This window comes from Electrona antarctica, assembly GCF_951216825.1.
Source record: "Electrona antarctica genome assembly, chromosome: 7".
Lineage (NCBI taxonomy): Eukaryota > Metazoa > Chordata > Actinopteri > Myctophiformes > Myctophidae > Electrona > Electrona antarctica.
The window spans coordinates 29246460-29271941 of NC_136812.1; the positions used below are offsets into that span (position 1 = coordinate 29246460).

The 25482-nt window shown below is 43.6% G+C and overlaps 1 protein-coding gene across 1 annotated transcript in view; it reads right to left on the bottom strand.

The window, feature by feature from the left end:
• col24a1 (collagen type XXIV alpha 1 chain) overlaps positions 1 to 25163 on the bottom strand; it is a 142594-nt gene extending 117431 nt beyond the window's left edge. The window contains exons 1-3 of the mRNA XM_079504922.1: positions 24933 to 25163; positions 8268 to 8338; positions 1365 to 2761 (exon numbers count right to left, since the gene is read on the bottom strand). Of these exons, the coding sequence (XP_079361048.1) occupies positions 1365 to 2761; positions 8268 to 8338; positions 24933 to 24988 (1524 nt within the window). The 5' untranslated portion in view covers positions 24989 to 25163. The remainder of the gene's footprint in view (positions 1 to 1364; positions 2762 to 8267; positions 8339 to 24932) is intronic.
• Positions 25164 to 25482: the final 319 nt, after the last annotated feature.

The window sequence follows — 25482 nt, forward strand, 5'->3', positions numbered from 1 at the left end:
ACTCTATGTTTTTCTTTTTGAGCGGTGCCTCCGCTCCAATACGCAGCTATGTGTGTCTGTCTATCTAATAAGTCTATCTATAAGTTTATTATCTGTCTCTGTGTCTGTAAGTCCGAGCACGGAAAGCTGCAACACGGTAACTCTGTCACTTCTCGACCGTTTCGGATGCGGGGCGCAATAGTGCATCAAGCAGTAAAGTAAAAAACAAAAAGCCAAGTTTAGACATCTTGCATCATGTAAAACTGTTACCCCATTCATACCACACTGTTTGTGTGGTCACGTCTACAAAACAAATCTTTTTTGTTCCTTCAGTGAAGAGGACCATCTAGTTTTGAAGTTCTAAACTAAACACAAACACACTAATCCACTGACCTTCATCTGAACCTGTATTCAAAACACCACTGCATCAAAGCAGTCAGTAGCAGACTGAGCCAGTACATTAGGACACAAAAACAGCAGAAAAGAACAAACACAATGCATCATTTGTCAAAGATCCTGGGGACCTACAAGAAAATGTTCACAAGTTCAACCCATATTGATTCCAGACCACAGAGAACCTAGACTGTATAGTTCTAAGCATGCTGCACACAGCAGAATTCTGATAACTGAAACTGACTCTTGTGGGGAACTTTTTACACTGCTGTTTATGCTAAACTATGGTGGGAAGTGAGGACGAGCTGCAACTACTGTGGATGTCTTAGTTAAGGTGCTTAAAGTCACAGGTGCTTTATAGCTGAGGTAATGCCATGGAAACTCTGGCATATCAGTTCACTGATCTAATATCACGCATATCCCGAGGCTTTGATCTGGAAAGACAGAAGGACCTGACACTTTTTCATGGAAACATAAGCAACAAGAGCAAGATCTCATTAAGAGAGTGGCAGGTAGTTTCCTCCATGGTTCCATGGGATGGAGGCCAAGCCAACATAGCAGCTACAGTAGCTGACGTCATGAAGTTGGACAGATAGTTAATACCTTTCTCACCAGTCAGACTATACTGTATCTAGCAACCAATAGATGATCAGCTCCCTCCCACAAGAGAGAAAGAAGGTGGCAGTATTTCACCAGGGGAATGACGTGTGTTATTTTAAGCACCTGTTGATACATGAAAAAAATAAAAGCACTTGGACATGCCATCACCATACCTCTAAATCAATCCACCGTCCTGCCAAAATATCTTCTTTCATATAGCTATCCTGTGAGTGACTATGGGAGCAAGCCAAGCCACTCTCAGCATAATGACCGTAAATTAACCATGATTGCTTTGCATTGTAACTTTTTCCTTGATCATGCATACTGTAGATCTGCACTGACTTGTAGCGTCCCAGACAAGCAATATACCTTATTCATATTCAAGCACTTACCGGAAGACCTGGTTCTCCTTTGGAGCCATGGAAGCCGCCTTCATAATCATAGAAGTAATCTTGCTCCTCGTATCCGTAATCGTAGCCTCCTGTGTCCGTATCGTCATAGCTCCCATCAGCGCCACGCTCTTCTGAGGTGTCCACCTGGTTCCCCCGGTACAGAGTGGTGCCATTTGATGTCAGCTGGGTTTCCAAGAGCAAGTCAGTGTCCTGGATCTGGGGGGTTGAGTCCGTGGAGCTGGTACTAGAGGAATTCCTAAGGCTCTCTTTCAGACGACTCTGCCTGACTGGGGTGATGAAACCAGTGGTGGCATCGGTGGCTTGAGGCCTCCTTGGACTGTTCTCCTCCTCTGTGTTGTTCTCAGACTGAGTGGCAGCGCCCTCGGGCTTCCTAGTGCCCCTTGATGGTCTGGTGGTGCTGGGAGTCCTATATCCCAGAGTGGCCAGATGGCTCAGACTGGCTGAGGTGGGATTGTTGGGGTGGAGCGAAGCGATGGTAGTGGAATGAGCAAGGGTATCCAGAAGGGAGATGTGGCTCTGGCCCCCCAGATGAGGTTGTACTGATGGGTTCAGAGTTGAATATTGTACAAGGGGACTATCAGTGGACGGGTGGAGTGTTGCTCTAGTCGTTGCGAGGGTCTGATGGGTGTGGGAGTCTTCAGCCAGTGTAGGGGGATGATCTGTAGTGGGAGCGGGGTGGTCATTAACCTCCATATCTAAACCTAATGTTGGCATGTTCGATCGAAAAGTGTCGGCCAGCCGACACTGTTTTTTAAGGTAGTCGCAGTAGCGAGTGGCAGCCTGGGCAGATGGGTAGATGTCCAACTGGCAGACACGACCCAGGAAAGGAGCTGCTTTGGAGTTCATCCTCCCAAGAGTGAACAGGCCCCCAGAATCCCCCAACACCTGAGGCCTGACGAGTGTCTGTTCGCGCTGGTGCACCGCCCCGCAATCTGCATAGAAGGACACAGAGCGAGGACGAACACCAATGGCAAACGAGTGCTGGCGTCCGTCCTGCCATTCGTAGGTGAAGTAGACTGAGGCCTTCTCAGCAGTGTACACCGCCACTCTGCGCGGCAAGAGCTGGATGCCAAAACGTAGCCGGTCCCTGCCGTCCTTGACACTGAAGAGAAAAGCATTGTTCGCTCGCCAGGAGCTGAGGCTGACCACCACAGAAAACTCCTCACCGATCTCTGGCGGGAACAAACCGCCTGCAGGGGCCTCAAAGAGGGAGTTTGGGCCGAGCAGAACTCCGTCTTGAGAGGGATCGGGGCTCAGGAGTGTGGGAGGGTTGATGGAAGTGGAGGAAAAAGAGGGGGAGGGGGAGCTGGGCCTCTTGTAGGGAACGTCTCTGCTGTTCTGGGCTGTGAGCCCCAGCCGGTAGAGAATATCCACTCCTAAAGGACAGAGAACAGACAATGGTAAGCTTAAAACTAAGTAAGGTTCAAATGTATTTCAACTCATATTCTAATGTTCTCTGGTAATGCAATATGTTAACCCAGTGTATGGTTTCTCTGACATCAGAGATAGTATTAAATCGTAGTGGCCAGGAAAAACAGAAGATTTCAGGAAAAGGAGCACTAATCCAGGTTTACACTGTCCTATTCTATAGACAGTGGTTCCGACCAAAACATTTCCGGTTGAGACCTAAATGTTAGCAGATCTATAAGCACACAACACTTCATATTTTTAAATGGAGGAAAAGAAGATGGTATTTCTACTCGAGTCGTGACCCATAATTATTGGTCCGTGACCCACAAATGGGTTCCGATCCACTGTTTGGGAACAACTATTCTAGGACACTTCATGAGTGCAGGCCCTGCTCTGTGTTTGGTAAAAGCAGATGTATAGCCCAACAACAGACGGTCCCCTCTCCATGAGCAAGCAACAGTACCAGCTGCGGTCCATATGAGTGGAGGGGACGAGACAGGATCCAGGGGTAGTGGAGTTCTGGGATACAGGAACATGATTTTTTGAATATTTTTAGCAACAGAGATTCATGATACCAGCCTTTTTCCAAAGGTCTGAGTCATTAATTTCCCTTAATCCCTCAAAGAATTGATGTCAGACCTACTGACAGAGAAATACAGCATGTCAGCAGTAGAGCTTGACTGATGCCAGATTTTTGGATCCGAATCCGATCCCCATCTCGGAGAGTCCTCCTAAATCACTGATTACTGATGTTTCGACCGATATTTTGTAATATTAAAGCTTCTATTGGAGAACATCTAACTTATAAGTAAACACAATTAACTTTTTGATATACAATTAAAACTTCAATTTATGAAACAACGTGCCACGATGCAACGCGTTGTGAACTGGTGAGCAAGTAGATCTGGTTGAAAATTCAGAATACACCAACTGATCAATTTCCCAACACCGATGTCGTCAAATAATGGCCGATATATCAGCCACACCAATATGTCAGGCGTGCTTTAGTCAGCAGCAGTTAAAATGTAGCAGGCTTTGAGCAAAGGAGAAAAGATGGATAACTAAGCTGTTGGGAAATGTTACATATGTCAACACTGCACTGCAATACCTTCATAAAAAATTAAAATCACAATATGAGTAATGGTAACAAGGACACAAATTCTAAATGTCAATTGATTCATAACATGTCATTTTGAACTTGACCCGATGCTGTGTGTGTGTGTGTGTGTGTGTGTGTGTGTGTGTGTGTGTGTGTGTGTGTGTGTGTGTGTGTGTGTGTGTGTGTGACTGTGCGTGCGTGCGTGCGTGCATGCGTGCGTGCGTGCGTGCGTGCGTGCGTGCGTGCGTGCGAGAGAGAGACTGTGCTGGCAGACAGTCAGTAGCACTACGGAATCCAGGAAACAGGAGGGTCTTAAAGCATGTGTGTGTGTATGTGTGTATGTGTGTGTGTGTGTGTGTGTGTGTGTGTGTGTGTGTGTGTGTGTGTGTGTGTGTGTGCGTGTGCGTGTGCGTGTGTGCGTGTGTGTGTGTGTGTTGGTGGAGAAATCCCAGGAGGAGGTGCAGCAATGGAGGTATTTTCATTGCTAATCCAGAGACGCAGACGCTGCTTGCTTGGAAAAAACGATTGTTGTTCATACTCCTGGAACGTTGCTGGCTGCTGCTTTACAGATTGGAGATCAGTGGGGAAGAGGTACACAGACCCTTTACTTAAGTAAAAGTAGCACTGCCACAATATAAAAAGACTGTTACAAGTCAAGAGTCGAGTCACACACGTGTGACTTTTTGACATTTCACCTTCTTGGGGCCAAATCAAATAGTTAACTTAGTTTGGAATTGTTATAAATGTTGACAGAAGAAATGGGGGAATGATCTGCCAGATGGGGATGTCAGTTTACCTTTAAATCAAGTACTTTCATATGGAAGCACTTAAAAAAGATTTATAAAGGAGCATGAGCATATCATCAGGGTCCTAATTGCATTTACTAATTGCACCAACTTCTTACTAAGGCCTAGTTCACACCTACACAACAAATGTTTGGTCCGTGTGTGATGCCTGATTGCTTTTTGATTGCTGCTCCAATTCATTTTCAATGGGAGTCACATGGTTTGACCAAACATTTTTGTTTGATGAGGGGGGAGCAATCAGCAATCAGCGATCAAACACAAATGTTTGATCAAACCATGTGACTCCCATTGGAAAAGCATTGTGGTGCCCCAAAAAAACAAAAAAACGACCAAACATTGCTTGATTGGTGTTTGGTACGTGTGAATGAGGCCTAAGAAAAACGTCATGATTGATACCAATCAATTTATCTTGTATTTAAATTCGAACAATCATCAAACATGTTAGACATGTGGAGAACACTATGCTGTATTTTCTTTTTTACTTTGTATAACATTGTTTTTATAAGACAGAATGAATAAATCTAAAATATTCATACATCAAGTATATGAAATGTATTGTAACAGCTTATACATTTGCTGGTTAAATACTGTAAAATCACACATACAAAAATACACATACAAAAATAAAACATAAATCTATGTCAATAAAGGTATTTGAAGTAGACAGCGGCTGCGCACTGGATTGGACACATGACATCTTTACTGTAGTTCGGACATTGTTGCAATTACTTCGCTCTGTCAGGAGAGGGAGACTACGGACATAAAACTTATGGATTGTAGCTTTAAAATCTATCCTCACTATGCCCTGATGTCTATAAAACACAAGTTGTAATATTATTTTGTTGGTGTATATTTTGATTAAGCAGGTTATGTATTTTGTAACAACTTTTAGGAACAAACAATGCTCATAATAATAAGCATAATCCACAATCCATAAATGTGCACAGCTGAGGGCCCAAGTGTCCTGAGATCAAAAAACATCCAAAATATAAAGCATATAAACCAAAGCAGACCAATATGATAGTTCAAGCTGGTAGGAAATACAGTGGGAAACAGTATTTGTCTGGTGAGAGCGTGGTATACATATTTTGGCTTTGGTTTAACATACAGTATGAGTGAGTTTCAAAGGCTGGAATTGAACCCAATCAAAAGGTTGCTTTTATGACTGAGGGAGGGAGAGAGTACAGAGAAACAGAAACAGATATTTAGAAAGTGGGGAGGGAATGAGAAACTCGATGGCAGTGGTATTGCGGGACTCCACTCCACTCCTGCATCTCAGGCAGGCAGAGGGTCTTGTCTATCTATCTGTAGCGGATCTAAGCGCATGCTGATGTCCTTGACATTCTTTGCCCGAGGTAACGTCAGCCTGGATTCCAATTAACCTGTCTCATATGTGAAGAAAAGCTGCTCTCAGTTCACATTCCTCCTTCTGCCGCTTATGATGGATTGATTCTATGTGGAGTGGGCTCCACAATGAGAAAACTAGACAATTATACAGGCAACACAACCCTGATAGTGTTTATGTTTGTGCACCTCAACCAGAAGTAACAGTCAATGCTATCGTTGCTAAAGTCATGTATCGTCAACCTCTTTTGTAAAATTAGATTGGTCATGAATTTAATCTTAGTACATTATGTGCATGCATACAATAAATGTTTTTCCTGGCAGTGTCCCAGCAAAATGCCTGTCAAAAAAACAATATGTCATCTCAGCCAATATTGGTTGATTCAAGGAGTTGACGGTGCGGAAGAGTAGTTTTCTTTACTTTTTTCTTATAAGGTTCTTCCTTGAGTCAAGGCAAGTTCTTGCAAAGACTTTGCATACTGATTGAAGCATACAGTAACAGTATGTGGGCTCTTGAAAAGTGCTCTTGCAGCGGCTGAAAAACTTTGACGTGTGACTCAGCGGTGATGAAAACCTCTATTTCTGCTATCGCCAACTTCTGTCCTCACCTCCAGCTGCTCTCACGGCAAAATGCTGCATGGATATCTTTTCTCAAACATCTGACCAGTAAGGAGGCACAGCTGCCAAAATACACTAAGCATTTCCCTGGGATTTCCTCTTCCTCTCTGTCTGACTGATTGCTAGTGTTCCTTTTCCAGAGTGCTCTTCTTAGTGTGTCCTTCGCAGTGCGCATGTACGTGACATGTTTAGAGATTGGACATGATGGACCAAAGATGAGAGCAGTGAAAGAGAAATATGGGGGAAAAGGAAAGGAAGCAAGAGAAGGGAAGGGATATTTTGTGCTGTCTCTACCTGCATTCTGAGACCTAGGGGGCAAGAGCAGACACGTCGAGTTCAAAAGAAAGCACGAGTGGAAACGCTCCGGTGTGCAGCTGCGGCCCCTCTGTGATGGACACACTGCCTGTCCCACCGACCGATGTAAGAAGCTAGCATAAGATCAGTTGACGATTAATGGTCAGCTTACTATAAATGTGCAAAATCTCTGCATAATGTGCGTGTGTGTGTGCATGTGAGAGATCTGTCTATGTCCTATCCCGACAACTGATCTGACCGAGTGACTTAAAACTTGGTGCGCACATCACCGAAGACCCAAGGGAGTGCAGTGACCGGTTCCAAGTTGGTCGGTTTTGGCCGATATGCCCATATACTGTATAGGCAATAGGCATAATGGATACAAAAATAAAAAAAGGTCCAGAACCGCCGGGCATGAAAAGGACACATGCAGGCAGAGAATCAGACAGATACAGAGATCTCCATAAATGGAACTAAATGAAAAAATACAAAAAAATTATGGAGCAGTCGAGCAGATATAACAAATAACTTAAATGTGCAAAAATAAATTATGATGACAATGACCGGTACCAATAATAATGATTTGGTACTTTCAAGAGTTTTCAAAAATAGCTAAAATAGCTGATCGGAAGCATGGACATCAACATGGAAATAATGATTTGATTTGATTTAATGAAATGATAATTAATTTCATCCAGCTGTTTTTATACTGTATATGAATGGAAACAATTCTAGTAAGGCACGCTAAAATTCAATCATTCTGAAATGACTGCTGAGTTAATGCTGTCACTTCACAATGTGACATAGCAGTAATTAGTCACCACGTGTCTGTCCATTGACACCTAAAGCAATAAAAATGGTTTTGTGATCCCTCACTAATATGACTGGAGGGCAAGGTTCAGCAATAGTTAGCCACAGACTCAATAGAGACAGATGGGAGGGTTTTTACTAACAGAAACAAGATGGGGTCTAATAGGTTCCCTGTGGGTCTCTGAGGTCATAGAGATGTTGTTCGCTTTTCCCACATATGGAGGCCGCCGGTTGGTGTAGGAGTTTGTAGGGGTGCAACTATCGATTATTTTCTTCTTAGCGATTATTCTATCGATTATTGCCTGACTAATCGACTAATCGAGAAGGGAAGCCGAAGCCCCACTCAAATTTCCACTTGGTTGGGAAAGATACACACACATGCACGCCCGCGCGAGCGGCCGCGCGCATGCACACACACACACACACACACACACACACACACACACACACACACACACACACACACACACGTCACTGTAAGCCAGGGTATCTGTTGCTCACCTTGTGTTAGGTAGTCTTCTTCTGCAGATAGCACTGCAGAGCATAGTGACAGGAGCAGGAGGAAGTTCCACCTAGAAGGACACATACACACACAACACAGTGTTACAGTGTATACATACTTCATATTGTTTAGAAAGAAAACAGAGTGGCCTCCCTGTCTCCCTGACCTAATCTTTAGTCAAGTTACTATCCCAGCAGATTGTCAATGAAGCCGCACAAACCAAGCTGTGAAGCTACAGCTGCACTATTAGACTGACTGCTTGTGTGACAGACTCAAGGCTAGAGTTACCACGCATCGGACTGATATGGCCATTGGCCATATATGGAGATCTCTGTACTTCTCTGTCCTTGTCCCTTTTATGTCCATATATGGAGATCCCTGGTGTCATCAGTAATTCAGTATATGGCCATATATGGGCATGCCCCTTTTGTGCCCATATATGGATCTGGCTGATTTGTTTGCGCCTGATGCATGGCGACACATTGAGGTTAGACAACACAATCCATATTTGGGCATAGCTGCATTGGGAACTCATTCTATGGTTATGGCTGAGTCATGGCCCGGGCGGTTAGCTCAACCGTCTGACAGGGACCCGTGCCGCGGGTTCGACTCCCGATCCTGACGGCCTTTCCTGCGTGTCTTCGCCCCATCTATCTCAATAAAGGCAGAAAAAGCAAAAATAAATATCCTGAGTCATGGTTACATGATTGTGACATCAAAGGTCCGCCCATAAAAAATGGAAAAATAGTCCATCTAATCTAATCTACAAGCTCACCACGCTTCCAGCACCCACTGGTGAACACACACAGTACACGTACACACACCCACACCCACACCCACACACACACACACACACACACACACACACACACACACACACACACACACACACACACACACACACACACACAGCTTCATGATAATGGCTTTGCATCACTTTGTGGCTCTACAAAACATAAAAAAAGCAAAACAAAACTAATTCAATGAACAGCTGTTGTATTGCCATGATTCTCTACAAATAATGATTGCCGGGGCAAGTAGTAAACTGTTAGGGACAGTAGCTTGGCCAGTCACTTTGCATTTTTTCCGTTGCTTAATTTCAAACATCATGGACTATTTCCCAAATGTTCATTAATAATAAATTACACGTTATGCTCTCTCCAACACCACTGTTGGGAATGAAACAGTTTTACCTCCACCGTAGCCTAATAATTGTGTAGTAAATTGGCAGTAGTAAATTGTAGTGAACATGAACATACAAATAAAAAAGGGAACCACCATCGGGCTAATGATGTAGTGACATATGATGACAAATGATGTTGTGACATAAGCCAACCAACATTACCTTCAAATTAATATTGATGTTTAGATGAAGCATTGTGTATTTCAGTACCATAGACATTGCCTTAATAAAGTCTAGTCAGTCCAATCAGCTGGAAAATTTAAAGATGAGGGAATACATGCATTCACATAATAGCCTGATTTAGGCACAAAGACAAGGAGAGACAGTATAATTTCTCCCCTCAGCCATGAATTCAATCACACTATCCGCAGAAATTGTGTTTGGCAGACAAATGTAATCTATGTTTGTTTGACATGTTTAGAGCTCTGCAGTGAGGATGTAACCATTATTTGCCCACGTATTTCCAAGCACTGACTGATTGGTTTATTAGTTATTATCACTTATCAGCCCTTAGGGGTTATCAGTTATTATCACCATCCGAGTCCTTTCATGTTAGCTACTGCAGTGGTTCTCAAAGTGGGATCCGGGGACCCCCAGGGGTCCTTGAGCAAAAGTAGTTAAAATAGCATGAAAATCAGTTTAACCCTACAGTATATAGATTGGCTATTTGAAAATAGATCACAAGCTCACAGCGTGTTGTGAGCTTGTAGAAAAAACACAATGTTTTAACAACACAAATCTATTCTGGCACTAAATATTTTAAGATGGCAGGGGAAACCATGCAAGGCACATCAGGGCAATTTGGGGTTCAGCGTCTTGCTCAAGGACACTTCGACACGAACTCTGGGGGAGCCCAGGATCGAATTGGGAACCTCACAGTTCCCATCCAGCCTCTGTACCAGCCACTCTACCCGAGACACTGCCGCCCCATGCATAGTGCATAGTCAGTTAAAAACAATAACAGTGAGATGCTTAATGTCAATGCAACATTACATGCAGGCTTACTTTCAAATTCTGTTTATTTACAACAAGCTCTGTTACAGATAGGCCAGACTACTGCCTCCCTACTTGCCTGCCTGCTTCACCTGAATGTTCCTTCTAATGTCCCTGGCTAGGCCATGGTAAAAGGACTGGTAGCAGCTAGTGATCCAGCTGTGCCTGCTGTTAGTGACCAAGTTCATCTTGCCCTAAGCCCCCACCTTTTGGAAGATTTCATTACACAGTCCCCTGTTTACAGAAAACTGAGACGTCTTCAGAAATGTCATCCTGTGTGGACATTTGTCTATGTTCAGTGAGGCATCCGCGTCTGTGTATTTTAAAACATAAAAATGTCACACGGCACATTTTTGTGTCATGTTTTTATTGTCCCAAGACGATAAAAACACAAAGCAGAAGTGGCTGTTACATAATAACTGAATGCAGCACATAGCTCCAGCAAATTGTTACTGTCAGGCAGAAACCTTGTCTCTCCGTAATTTATACTTTTTATGTTTTCACTTTTTGTTTTATGCCCTACTTTGTCATACTACAGTGTCAATAGCAAAATCAGAATCTCACAACATTGTTTTTGAGCTTTGTGAGCTTTTCTATTTTTGCAATTTTTGAAGGAAAAAGGTGATTACGTCTGTCTGGGTTTTTATAAATACTAAACCAATGAAAGGTATTAACAAGAGTTTGTGACAGATTAATAACTACAACGGATCCATTCAAAAACAGGTTATTTTCTCCATTTTCTAACAGTTGACAATGACATTTGTTTCGTCCGCCTGATGGGGACGAAATGTAAAAAGGAGAAGGCATTTGAGGCTTTGATGTAAGGTTTGCATATATTATGTGCATGTGTGTTTAGTGTGTGTTTAGTGTGTGTGTGTGTGTGTGTGTGTGTGTGTGTGTGTGTGTGTGTGTGTGTGTGTGTGTGTGTGTGTGTGTGTGTGTGTGTGTGTGTGTGTGTGTGTGTGTGTGTGTGTGCGTGTTCCTGCAGCATGTTCTACAAACAACAGAAGCATGTGCAGTCTCTGCTAGGCACTCATACTAAATTAACCACATGAATCCTACAATCCCTATTCTGGGTCTAACATAGAGTGAAAATAGCAGGTCTACAAGCTCACAATAAGTCCCAGTGCAACACATTGTGAGCTTAAACTGTAGATCGCTCTAATTTCCATTTACGGTAAGATATTTGGATTGGGGGACAAAAGGAGCAGATCAAGTATAAAGCCCTGGGGGACTCAGTCATTGAAGTATAAGTGTTTAAATCACAATTTATCCAAAAAAGGTTCCAAGCGGTTTAGTTTCAGTCATACGTGTGTCATAAATAAGTGTACCTAACCAATGATAGAGTTAAAGAGATAACTTCCTCTAAAAGGAAAACCTATGCCACATTCAATTAGTTGTGAACGCAGCAGCCAGGCTGTTAACTAAAACCAGAAGAGCAGACTCAGAGCTCATTACACCAATTTTAGCCTACCTTCTTTGGTTACCTATTCATCTTATTTATTGATTCATTACCTTTAAGACATGGCTCAGTTCAGCCCCTTCCTACACAGAATGTTTGACCCTATGAGCAGAAGCGCAGACTGAGATCCTCAGGCAAGGTCACTCTGGTCTACTCTAGAACCGTGTTTCCCAACCTTTTTTCCTTGGAGCTCCCCAAAATCTGATACCCCTGTGATCTTTGGTGCCCCCTCTCCACCCCCAAGACAAAAGGTGATGGGTCCTTTTTCCACCGAAGGCCCCTGGACATTCGAAATGACCTGTCTGGGGGGGATCAGGCTAGCAAATTTAGTGGTGTCATTTAAATCACTTAAAACACACTTTTATAGCCCAGGCGGTGGCGTAACCGTCTGGGCACCCGACTGGTAATCCAGTCGCAGTGTGCCGCGGGTTCGACTCCCGAGCCCGACACGGCCTTTACTGCATGTCTTCCCCCATCTCTCTCCCGTTTCCTGTCAGCCTACTGTCTGTCCCTTCAAAAAACCAATAAAAGGCGTAAGCCGCAAAAAAATATCTTAAAAAAAAACACACTTTTATAGACTTGTATTTACTGCCGTTTTTGTGTTCTTATCTTTTTATGGTAATATTCTTTGTTTTTCTTTGATGCTGTGTGAAGATGTGCTTTGTAACTGTTTTCAAAAGTGGTATACAAATAAAGTGTATTATTAGCTTTCCTTGGGGTCACATTAACAAGGCTCTCATAAGGAAGGCTAGAAATCAACTATGGAATTTGGCCTTTAGGGCAGGGTGCCATGTCACCCTAAGGTGCCGTGACGCAAGACCAGGGGTACCGCAAAATCCTGTGATAATATTTGACTTTGTAAAACAGACCTGAGTTGAACTGCACTCTACTTGGCGCGTTCTTTTTCAGTCTACACCAAAACTATCTGATCTACGCGCTCACAACAAGTTTTCCTCATGACACACTGTATGTTAAGATTTACATGTTTACGTAGCGTAATCGATCACGAGGACGTCCCACGCTAACATATGTGGATGTACTCAAGAGCGATGCTGGAGCGCAAAGTACCAACAAACTGGCCAGATGTATGGAGAACCGGGATGACTGGAAACGACGATGGAGGGCTCGTCTGAGGACGACCTAGAGAGATACAACATAGATGTAAGGTTCTATAAAGTAACTCGGGTGACATGGATGAAAATGGTATTTACAGGGGTAACCTTAGAGAAAAATGTTTGAGAACCACTGCTTTAGGGATATGGGTCAGTTTTTAGTTTACACATTCAGAGTTAAACTAACACTCTCAATTTTACTGTGTTGGGTTGTCTCTGAAATGTGACAAAATTATAGTAATTTGACTTGCTTATTACATTTACTGTAAAAACACACCATCATCATAAAATGCCTTAACTAGCGTATTGTAATACTTCCATGTGTTTGAAGGGTGGAAAGAGGCATTAACATTTTACAGTACACTTTAGCAGATGTGCTTGTATATAGCCTACAATTAGACACATTGATAGTTTTAAGACCTAAGTTAAAGAAATATTGCTGTAAATATTGTTAAACTTATATGCAGTATTCACCCATGTACATGAAACTGTGAAGGGATAGACGATCAAATTGGCAATTTTGTCCTAACACAAACATTAAATGCCATTGACAATGAATGGAGAATTTACGTCATATGTAGACAAGCAAATCGGCTATTTTCATCCTACACAAAGATGACATTCCCATTGACAATGAATTTCGGAATATGTGTCTGAGCAAATTTTTGTTAGATTTCGTCATACTGTATGTGTCTGAGCAAATCGACATGATGATGTACGATGATAAGAGTGCCCCTCACTTCACACGGGTGTGTCCACTGATTTTTGTATTATATTAGTATCAAACAAATTAACTTTTAAAATTAAAACTCATGTTTTTCTTTCTTTCTTTATCTTCATTAATATTATAATCATTATTTTACCCATGCTGCTACATTGTCTGAAGGAAGCCAAACCGTTTTACTCTTATGTACCTGTGCACATAAGATAATTTTGTGATCTGTGGGAAAGGAAGGACACCTGAAACTTCAGCACCTAAGGTATTTGACCCCCACTGACCCCGCCTCTAGGTGGCACTGCCCACCATGTCCAACACAAAGACTGCAGACAGCGTTACAATCACAAGGAGACAGCTCCTTTAGAGCAGTGGTTCCCAAAGTGGGGTCCTTGAGGGAGTTCCAGGGGGTCCCCAGCTAAATGATAGTTTGGAACGAAATGGACCCTAACGGTTCCATTTTGGTTCAATTTGTACACTCAAGTTAGATTTTGCAATATAAATTGGGGGTCCCAGAGATAGAAATGCCATTAAATGGGGGTCTGTAGACTAATATGCATGTCAAACTGGGGGTCCTTGAAATTAAACGGGTTGAGAATCACTGCTAGAGCCGTAAAAATCTTCTCTTATGGGGATACCCTGGCATATTTTTTCAAATGGGGGTCCACGGGCTAATTAGTGTCAAGAGGAGGACAAAAACAAGTGAATGGCTGTCACAGGAGCTTTGAGCTGTGCTACACATAGTCGCTGTCGGGTGGAAACCTTGTACGCCTGTCTGTAATAGAAAGAAGAACCAGTGGATCCATGTAGTTATTATTTAGTCACAGGCTCACAGCACACGCTCATTGGTTCAATGTTTATAAAACCCACTGACACATTTAAACAACAATTTCAAAATAAAACATCAAGCGTACTGTAGCACAAATCATCATAATTTTTCGACCGCGGTCGAGATCATGGATTTCACAATGCCACGCCAGACTTTCCGGTCCTTCATTGCCAATCCCAGTTCCTGCTTACTGATGCATGTGTCCCTAGCGATGACATCAGGGAACGACAGCAATCTACCTCTGGTCTGCTTTGAGGCAGGATTCCAGAGAAGAAGGGAAGATATAACCTCATTGTCAGCTCTGCAGCAGTGGCCGCAGTAGCACAAATAGCAGATCTACAAACTAACAATAATATGAGTCACAAGACGTGTTGCAACACATTGTGAACTTGTAAATCGGCTACTTATCGGTCATTATTGCGACGGCAGGTCACATTTACTATGAAAACTTTCCCGTCAGTCCGCCTATGGTCACGCATCCCATGCCAAAGCAACAGCACTCGCCCAGCAGTCTGCCGTCACCCAAGCGGATGCGTGCACAGTGCACACACCAATCTGCCCCAGCAGAACGACCTCCACACTCTGACGGAGGAGACTGCCGACGAGCGGCGGCACCGTCTGGTCAGGGAACGCCAGCAGCGCCACCGCCAGAGTCTCATGGTGGACGCCGTCGCGAGCCGTATACAGTACTGTGTACAGCCACAGAAAACACACACAATGTTATTCATACTTAAACAACTATACAAAACCTATATAAAGCCAATATAAAAACGCTCTGACCTCACTGACACCAAATTAATAGTATAACTCCTGCTTCTCAACTGTGCCGTATTAAGAAACTGTTGTTTCAGCCCTCAGGCTTCTCGCCCTCAGGCGTCTTACTGGTATACCTTAGTTATTGTGTGGAACTAATAAAGAATCCCCCCACCCCCCCTAATGTATAGCCTAGAACTGGAGGTCTAGAACTTGGGGTCATGTGATCAGTGACATCACAAAGGTGTACTCTTTGGCCTGCAGAGCATAGATATTAAACAAATCGATGCCTCATTGGCCACTGCGGTTCATTGGAGCGACGTGTCTCCATTGAAGGCAGGAAGTCAAGCGGAAGTACGCTGCGTCGCTGCCCAAGTGATGTCACTCATGCGACGCCTCTCGCAGCCACTCAAGTGACTACTGGCCAATCACAGCACGTCTTTTTCCGGGGATTTATCAATTAAATCCAAGGGACCGAACTGAACGCCCCCTTCCGTTACGCATGCGGAAGCTTCGCAAGCTTCAGCTTTGCTTCCGCTATGCTACGCAAGGAATCTCGGGACGTTTTTGCCTTCAACAGAGACACGCGCCCCAGAGCCGGAAGAGGCATCTACCTTTTTATGTCTATGCTGCAGAGGACACCAAGATTTATATACTGAAAGAGTCAAGATACCCATACATTCAAACCAAATCAATCACAATGACATAATTGGATAGCTGTCACACAGTACATGTACAGTAACAGCAGCTGCCATAACTTGAATCAGAGGCTTCTGGCAACTGAAATGAAAAAAAGAGTATGGCGGCAGTTCAAAAGACCTGAGGAGTGAGGATATAGTAACTAATGACATAAGCTTACCTAAGGGCACTATCAATCACAAGCTGACAATATACTAAAACTAAATGTTTGGTCATACAGAATGGATGATGCAGACACATTTTTTCTCCAATGTATAACTGTGAAATTGAAAGTTGAGAATTGGTACTTGCTATTCAAGCAAGCAAAACAGGCGAGGCAGCCATGTTTGTTTTCCCAGCGCAGTAGGCCATCCAGCTTGGAAAAAGACGGACAGACGGACGGACGGACGGACGGACGGACGGACGGACAGACGGACAGACAGACAGACGGAGAGAGATGGGTAAGAGGAAAGGGAGGGGGTGGGGGCAGCGGCGAGGGAGAGAGACTATAAGGAGAAACAACACGAGCCCTGTCACCTGTTACCCATCGAGAAAGCAGTGTGACATTCCACGGCCGGGAACACAGACCCCCCCCCCCCCCCCCACCCCCCCCCCTTCACAACAGGGAAAAGGAATAAGAGAGGGGGCAGGGAGTGTATGAATTCAATCATTCATCTGTTGAGGGAGGGGGAAAATGACATTTAGGCCTATAAAGCAATAGAGTAGCTGGTTCAGCTTAAAACTTGGCCCTGTTTAAAGGTAGGCAAAAAAAGAAGAAGTCATAAACTAAATATAACACGTAAGATGTAACATCCCCATTTGGAGAAGCAAGGCCATCTGATGCTGATTCGGTCAGTCTTGTCTGTCTTGTCTGTCTGTCTGTCTGTCTGTCTGTCTGTCTGTCAGTGTGTCTGCCTCTCTGACTGCTCAGGGCTATTTAAGGCATCTCATAGTCCCTGTCACCATACCCACAATTAACAACGTCAGAAGAAGTGTATGGTGAATCTTCCAATACGTCAGCAATTGTCAGGTGTCCCTCCCACTGCTGGACGATGACCTTTGTAGCATCTTGTAACTGTTAACCCGATTCAAAGTGGGCAGTGCCCTTGAACTTCTGGAGCCTGAGGTTACTGTGTTCCTCACATTGTTTTTATGGTAATTTTTAACAAATGGCTTCTTAACCACGTATCCCTATTCTGGGCATAATGGGTGAACATTCTGGAGAAATAGCAAAACTATAAGCTCAAAATGCTGTTGAGAGGTTGTAGATCAGCTATTTTCACGCCACTGTCCTTGTCCCTGTATGTGTCTCTTCATTTCTTTATAAATCCTGAGGAAAATCCCTCTCTCAATGACAGGACACTCTCAGTGGTTTATGGGAATGACTGGTGAAGGCAAAACAAAGCTCCCCAAACACTGCTCTGTTGACTAAGGGAAATACCACTATGTGAGGAGTGGGTGCCATGTCAAGACTATAAATAATCACTACTTAAAACTCCCTGCTTCAAAACATTAATCCACCACTGAGGAAATCTAACTTTCCTCCCCTAAAAAATGGTTGGATCTTTAACAATGGTTCATTCAGATGAGGAAAGGCTGAGAGGAAAATTTCACTTGGATAATTTCACTTGGCAACCAAAAGCCAAACAAGGTACACTTAAGTATTGTTTACAATTTTCATAAGGAAAGAGAAACAATTTTCGTAAGTTTATCATTGTCAACTGTCAGGGTGTGATTTTGCAAGTAGTGGCATTGTTTGTATATTGTTTATATGGCTAATTTGGCAAGTCACTTACCAAATCCATTACTGGCAACGGGCAACAAACCATGTGAAGCTGTTAATCCTCAAGAACAACTCTCTGAAATGTTAACTTAACGTGGTATTAACAAAAGCAATGGGCAATGAAACAGTTCTTGGTCTATTTATAAATAAAATAAATAATGTATCCCCATTACTTGTGGATAAAGACAAAATAAATGAAAACAATATTGGAATTTCATTCTATTCACTCTATTTATCCATAACATTTTTAACAGCAATTTGTCTTTAAAGACCTGAAACGGCAGGCTCTGAGTTTCTGAACCAATCAAGAGCGTCACATCCCTTCGGGCGATGGGATGGTAGCTCTGCTACACGCACGACCACGCACAACGCATGGACTTTGTTTGTTTACAAGGCCCAGTCGGCCAGCTCTACTAGTTTTTAGCGTGATGATTAAGTGAAACGAGTTGATACTGTCTGGATGTCATCTTGAATGAGACTAAAAAGTAGTTCTGTAATCAAAACCACCTGTGTTTGGACGGACGGTCTTTAAAGGGAGTCTTAAGGCTCATACATAGTCTGGATTTTCGGTGGTTAGGTAACCACCGAACTACAACATGACGTCACGAGCCGCGGTGAAGAGCAAACCACCGCCACCGCTCCAGCCCTTCTCTCTGTTTTTACTCACCACCGCTGAACATTATTTCAGCTCCGGTGGTGAGCTGACCACCGTGAGCTGTCACCGAAAATCCAGACTATGAATAGGCCTCTACTATAAATATACAAAATCTCTGTCCGTCCATCTATGCATGCATCGGTTCTCAAGAACCGTCCAACCGACCGACTTCAAACTCATTGCCCACTTCGGCTGTGAGCCGAAGTGGGCCATCTCTGTTCACTTAATCAGGCCAGGTCTCCTACACACACACCTATTGAGGAATCGTGACAAAGTCCTGAACCGGAAGTTCACAGAATGCACTGGAGTCTACGGGCATTTGGCACTATTTAGAGTTACTTGAACCACGTGACCGGCGCTGTTTTCTGCCCCCCTCAATGGTGCAACTCTCCTTCAACGGCTATGGCTGTGCACGGCGTCAATTCGGTCGGACTGATAGAGGGGAAAGGAACTTCCACGTGTTACGTTTTTTTATACTCAAGTGTTTTTTGCTTTTGTGATTTGTTTTGTAATTTCACAAAACAGCGCATTGCGGTGTGAACCACACACACACACACACACACACACACACACATGAATCGGCCCTTACTGTATATTTAATACCAGCTGCTTTATTATATCTGCAGAATTGTGCTGAAATGTACGCATGTGTGCAGTTACTGCAGTATAAATAAAAGTGACGCGTGGTAACTGGGTAATGTCCATGTGTACTGTCCACATGGCTGTCGTTAATTTCCACATGCATGCGTGGCTGTCCTTTATTTGCCCCCCCCCCCCCCCCCCCACAGCCCCCCAGAAGAGGACATAAGTAAGTACCGGTAAGTAAGTAAGTAAAAGTGATGTGTGTGTGTGTGTGCGCGCGCGCGCTGTTATCCCTTGGTTCGCACGACGATGTTAAAAAGTAGTTGGACCCGTTGCCCGTGTCGTTACACGTTCGTATCACCAGCAGCGCTCGCTGTCTTTGAATTTAGTTTCATAAAAGTAGTGTCGGATGGTTTGACTTCATGCCGTTCAGCTAGCATCCCAAGGCTAAGAGGTCGGCTAGAGGCAAAATGTGGCTGGTTGCCTAGAGACGAGACAGCCAATACGGCAGCCAATGAGAATAATAGCTTGCTAGTACGGCCACTACGGCAGCCAATGAGAGAGATAGCTTGCTAGTCCAGAAAGGCAAAGCGATCGTTCATAAACCAGCTCCGTTGCGCTTCACACAGCAGCTGGTAAGAAAACAAATCAGGGTGGCAACATGGTGGCATTTCATTAATTTAATGACAGAATGGCCGCTGTGTGAATAATGGTGAATTGGTGAGGCCCTAGCTGAGGGTGTGATGCGCCCTAAGAGGGAAGTCGGCCAGATCAGTCGAAATACAATTTAGAAATATACACTATAAAGAAATACACAACCCCCATATGGAGTATGGTATCAATATGATCTATGATGTTATAGACTGGCCTAGACTATTTGGAATTGGGCATGCCTGACACGGAACGGAACATACATTGGATACAGACAGGGTACAATGTTTTACATAGTTTTACTTGTGTTGTTTTTACAACATATTGTCGGAATATCAAACCAAAATGACTGAGGGGTCACTCAGACTGAGCTTTACCTTTCATGGAAATGTATTTGGGATATTATTATCATAGTTACTTGTTACTTGAGTTGTGAGCGCACCTCATGGCACGCACTGCTTGCGCACAAGTAGGCCATACACATGATAGGTCTACTTGTGTCCAAGGTGCAAGTTGGCATCTCGAGAGAGTGCATTTCTAGTTGTTACTGTAAAGTACATTCACCGCATGTGTCTATGTGCAGCCTTAACAATATAATTTTTCACACTTGGGTTTTATGAGACTTGACCTGGGATGCTTTGACAGACTTACAGACTCTTGACACCTTGGCAGCTCTGTGGTTCAACTTCTGACCAACCCAAGTCAAAACAGCACTCACATAAAGTGAGCTGCTGGAACATAGGCAGTGTTCCTATTGTGCGTCAGCTTAGCAGTGGCTAAGCTAGCGGAGTGTGTTTTCACTTCCCTTACAATCTGCCCTGGCTGTGCTGTGTGTTCATGTGAGGTAAAGAAAGATGGCGGCACCCTGTTAGGCTGTTACCGGTTTCCCCCACCACACACACACTATCAGGTTCTGGCTAGGAGAAAGACTCATAGGCTACCTTGTTGCAATTCACCATATTTTGTTGCCAATGACCAAATTATTGAATTTCCCTCAGAAAATTCTCTGAATGAAAGTGTCTGAGTTCCTTGCAAATCAGACTCTGTGTTCCCTCATGCTCACCTCCGCTATCTCTAACCATAACATTCTTTAACATGAATGAGTCATTGATCGTGGGCCAATGTCTGTTCCTATTGGCAACGTTAAAGCCTCAGCACCTGTATCTGGTTCAAATGTATGACTTCATTATGAAATCATTGAGTTGATTCATCCTCTTCACACATCCAAAATTGCCAGTAGCAATAATCAGAAGGTTAACACTTTCCAGGCTTTGCAGTGCTTGCTCCCCACCACAATCACTGACCAAAATCACACAGCGGGCATTTGGTTTTTCCTTTGTGTAAATATGGTTAATTAATTGCTCTATGGCTGGAACCACACTAAAGACTGGACTAATTAACCACGTGATCTCTAGCATCTCTATTCTGGTGTGAAAAATAAATGCGGCAAAAACAACATCTACAAGGTTATGTCGCATTGTGACCTTATAAATAGATAGCCTAACATTCAGGTTGTATTGGTCAACTTATTGTAAGTCGCTTTGGATAAAAGCGTCTGCTAAATGACTGTAATGTAATGTAATGTAATGTAATGTCAACAGTGGGGTTACAATTGATTAAAACCTGCTCACCTTTGGGCAAGTCTGACACTGGGTCAATATGTCCTGTATACCTATTATGACTGTTAGTTTAACTCTCTGGGTGTACACACTTAACCTTAAGGGTAACTTTTTGTTAAACTAAACTAAAGAGTGAGAATTGCAGTGCAGTTGGGCAAAACCTTGTGCAAGATGAAGAATGAAGAAGATACTTCATTTGCAACACAGCACAGGGCCAAGTCTGCCACTTGTCTGTCAGGTCCTCTGGCCTTTTTGCTCCCAAAACACTCAGATTGGTCACAGGAGTCAAGAGGTCAATGCAGACCAGAGTAAAGATTGACTCAGTCCACAAGACAGCTAGCAGACAAAGGGCTGTGAGTAAACTTCCACAGGCCTTTATTGGTTTGCCCTTTTCCTGTCATGGGGGAACCTGCAGATGCTAAACACACACACACACGCACGCACGCACGCACGCACGCACGCACGCACGCACGCACGCGCGCGCACACACACCGTCCACAACCCCAACCACTGGTGTTGTGGTAGTTGAGAAGGTGAGCATACTGGTGAAGGCAGATCTGTGTACTGCGATCTTATAACAGGTGAGAATACACACACACACACACACACACACACACACACACACACACACACACACACACACACACACACACACACACACACACACACTCACACACACACACACACACACACACACACACCTGTGTGAAGTGAGGGGCGCTCTTATCATCATACATCATCATATTCCGGCCAATCACAATTTGCGTTCTCACTTTTCGGTCTTCACTTTTCTGCCTTCACTTTTAGCTTCAATATGTACTTTGCTCAGCCAATCAAATCATCGCTATGGGGTGATCAGCCAATCACAAGCCAATGTTTGTGTTCATACAATCCCAGAAAGCTGGTCTTAGGAGGGGCTTTACTATATCTCTACTATAGAGAGGGCTGGCAACCTGGGCGCGTTCCTGTGGGTCTGGAAGTTCCGGGGACCCACCGGGGACCCCCACCGGAGTTGCACCACTCAGTTCACACAGGTGTGATTTTAATAACAACATAACATTCTCCATACACTGGTGTTAATGTGTTATGTGTTAATGTGGTGTTAATGCACTGTTAAGTACATAGGTAATGACAGATGGCACATGATATGACGTTTTTATTCGAATCAATTGGGAATGGGATCCAACATATCAACTAGATGAATTTCATACTAGTAGCCTAATATGTGTGTGTATTCATTTTATCTTTTATGCCTTTATGTATAGGACAGTAGAATGACAGGAAATAGAGAGATGGGGAGTGACACAGAGCAAAGGTTGTCGGGATCGGGATTTGAACTCACGGTACAATGCAGCCTAGGTGACCAGACCGCTACGCCAGCGGCCCGGACCATGTGTGTGTATTCTTAAGAGACGTTACATCTTCAGTGATGTACGTTGAAACAAAGAAGCCGAGATGGAAAATTATTGATGTACGTAATGTTGAAACAAACAAAGAAGCTGAGATGGAAAAGTAGAATGAACTGTCAAATTGTGTGGTGACATCTTACTTGTGATGTAGAGAATAAATCCTTTGAAAATGCATTCTTGGTGCGCGCGACCCTATACCTTTTCTACAATGACATCTTACTTGGACAATCTTGTTCTTTGTGATGCCATGGAACTTACAGTCTAACATCTTAACCACTAAGCCAAAGGGAATTCCCTTTAGCTCGAGGGGGATGTTAGACTTTTATGGTCATCAGGCTGAGGTTGTGAGCCAATCAGTTACACTCTATCATACACTCTATGTGCATCTATCGTACCTTTGTGGTGTTCCCTCTGATAAATAATGTAGGCCTACTTGAGTATAAACCATATTGTGTTTTCTAGGAATCACTCTGGCTTTCACTCACATTGGCTTACAGTCGAAAGAGTACAGTAGGGAAAGTATATGCAGCACAGGATGTCAGAATTAGGTGTATGTCATAACATGCAAGTTGAGACTGAGCACAGCAATGCACAGGTCCATTTGGCTGATGATGCATGCATGAGACAATTATGCAATCAGTGACCACCACTGTATAGTTACACCTATGTAGTACCAGACACTAGGACCCCCTTTAGTGAACATCCTGAATTATTTGTGGCATGAATTCAACAAAGTGTTGTAAACATCCCAATGTCAATACATAATACACATTTCCTGCTGACATTTTGTCCAGCCTCATATTCATGCTGCAAACAAACCTCTCATTACACCTCATCCCTAATACCAGCTTTGATTTGACCTGCATCCTAGTCCTACCACCTTCATTCCTACACATGCTTGCTCAAAGCAACACTAAACTAGCCTCCAACATCCTGCATAACCTTGCAGTATTTCCTCCAAGAGCAACTAGAGTCAGCACTGCCAACACTGTCTAGTTACTACTAGACAGTGTTGGCAGTGCTGAGGAGGCAGCAGCTCTCAGTCAAGTGTATGTCTGTGCAGCCACAGTCCAATCCAGTGCCAGCAATGGAGCAGCAATGCCTGTAACAGTGGGTGATTGTCTAGCGCTCAGGAGCCACTCAAGGGGCATGTCACTTAGCCAGTGATGCGTACACACTAACTCTCTCAGTGAATTCATAGGAGCTCACATTTGTTCACAATCATCCCAGTTCCATGTAAAGGCTCTTATTTTTGCTCTCAAGGAAACAAAGCACACACTAGCTAGATCCCTGAGGATTTCACTTCTTGGCTATACATTATTTTCCATAGAACAATCACTATAAGCAAAAAGCAACACACACACACACACGTACACACTGTGACTGTGAGCACAGCTCTTTTGGATCATATCTGGAGGAGGGATTCTGGAGGAACTCAAAGGATTACAGAAAACTTGGCTTCACTTCTGATAGCACCATTTCCCCTGTTAAATAGCTGTTTCAAAGCATGCACATTTCCAAAGCTCGGCAGTCCAGACAAATGTAACAGGACAGCAAAAAACGCATGCTTGTTGTTGTCAATAATGCACTACCATGAGGAATGTGTGCGCGACAGCAGTTCTTTCCTTCAATCAAGTTAAGTCTGAAATCTTTGAGTGAGCTAAGCTAATTCACTGGACAGATGTGGATGATACGTACGTATGAGCCTATATGCTTAAACTTTTAACAATAGGCTACGTGCAGAATTAAACATGTCATAGATTATCGATCGTTCCAAAAATCATACTCTTTATTTTACGTTTGGACGCCGTCCTCCTCCTACTACAGCCTATTGTCTTGTCGTTGCTTTGTAGTTTGTGGACGAGGGGAGGGAGGGAGAAACATGAAAGACGGGAGAATTGAACGGACCTCCAAATTATATTCTTAGTGCCGCAAGGTCCGTAGGTTAGACATTAGACAAGTGAGTGCGCGCAAGGCGAGGTCAAAGTCAAGACCCGTGGCTTCTGCTCATGTTGCGCTCACTAGCAAAATATGATATAAAACCTAAGATATATATAAATAATAATAAAATAAAAAACGTTTTTTGCAATACGACTCCACAAAAAAGATGCAAGCGCTCACTAGCTAAGCTAATAGGCTCTGCAAATTGGCTATGTTTTGGAAACACTCTTAGCCAAAACGCGCGCAGATGATGCACAGCAGACAGCACACGTCTTTATCCACAATCAATATTAACTTACGTTGCTGCCGCAGGAGAAACGTGTCCACTCCTTGTCCTTTGGGCTCCTAAATGCATTTGTATGCATTTGTCCAGGCAGCAGAGTTCTAGGTGAAAACAGAAATCCACACAAGAGGATACCGGTTCATGGGCTAACCCTTGGTTACAGCCAAAGGAAACGTAAACTGAAAGAGGACTGCCACCTCAGAATTTCCTCATTGTATGCAGTCCAGAGGAGAGATCTCTCCCACTCTTTCCAACTTCTACCACTCAGCTCCTTTGCGGTTTGCGGCGCACGGTGGTGATTAGGCTATTTTCTCTCTCGACCTATCCAAACTGGAGGCGCTCAACAGCTGCATGGAAAATCAGTGAATGTATATCAAGTTGCCAACAGATCAGTACGCCGAGCGATACCAGTGATTTACCTAGATATAGAAGATACAAAAAAACAAGCAGCATCTAAAGAATCAGAGAACGCGCGCTTGAGACAGCGAGTGGTCTCCAATAGAACGGATGGAACAGAACAGTACACATGCAGATCCAACTCTGCGCAGCTTTACCTCCAGGCGGTG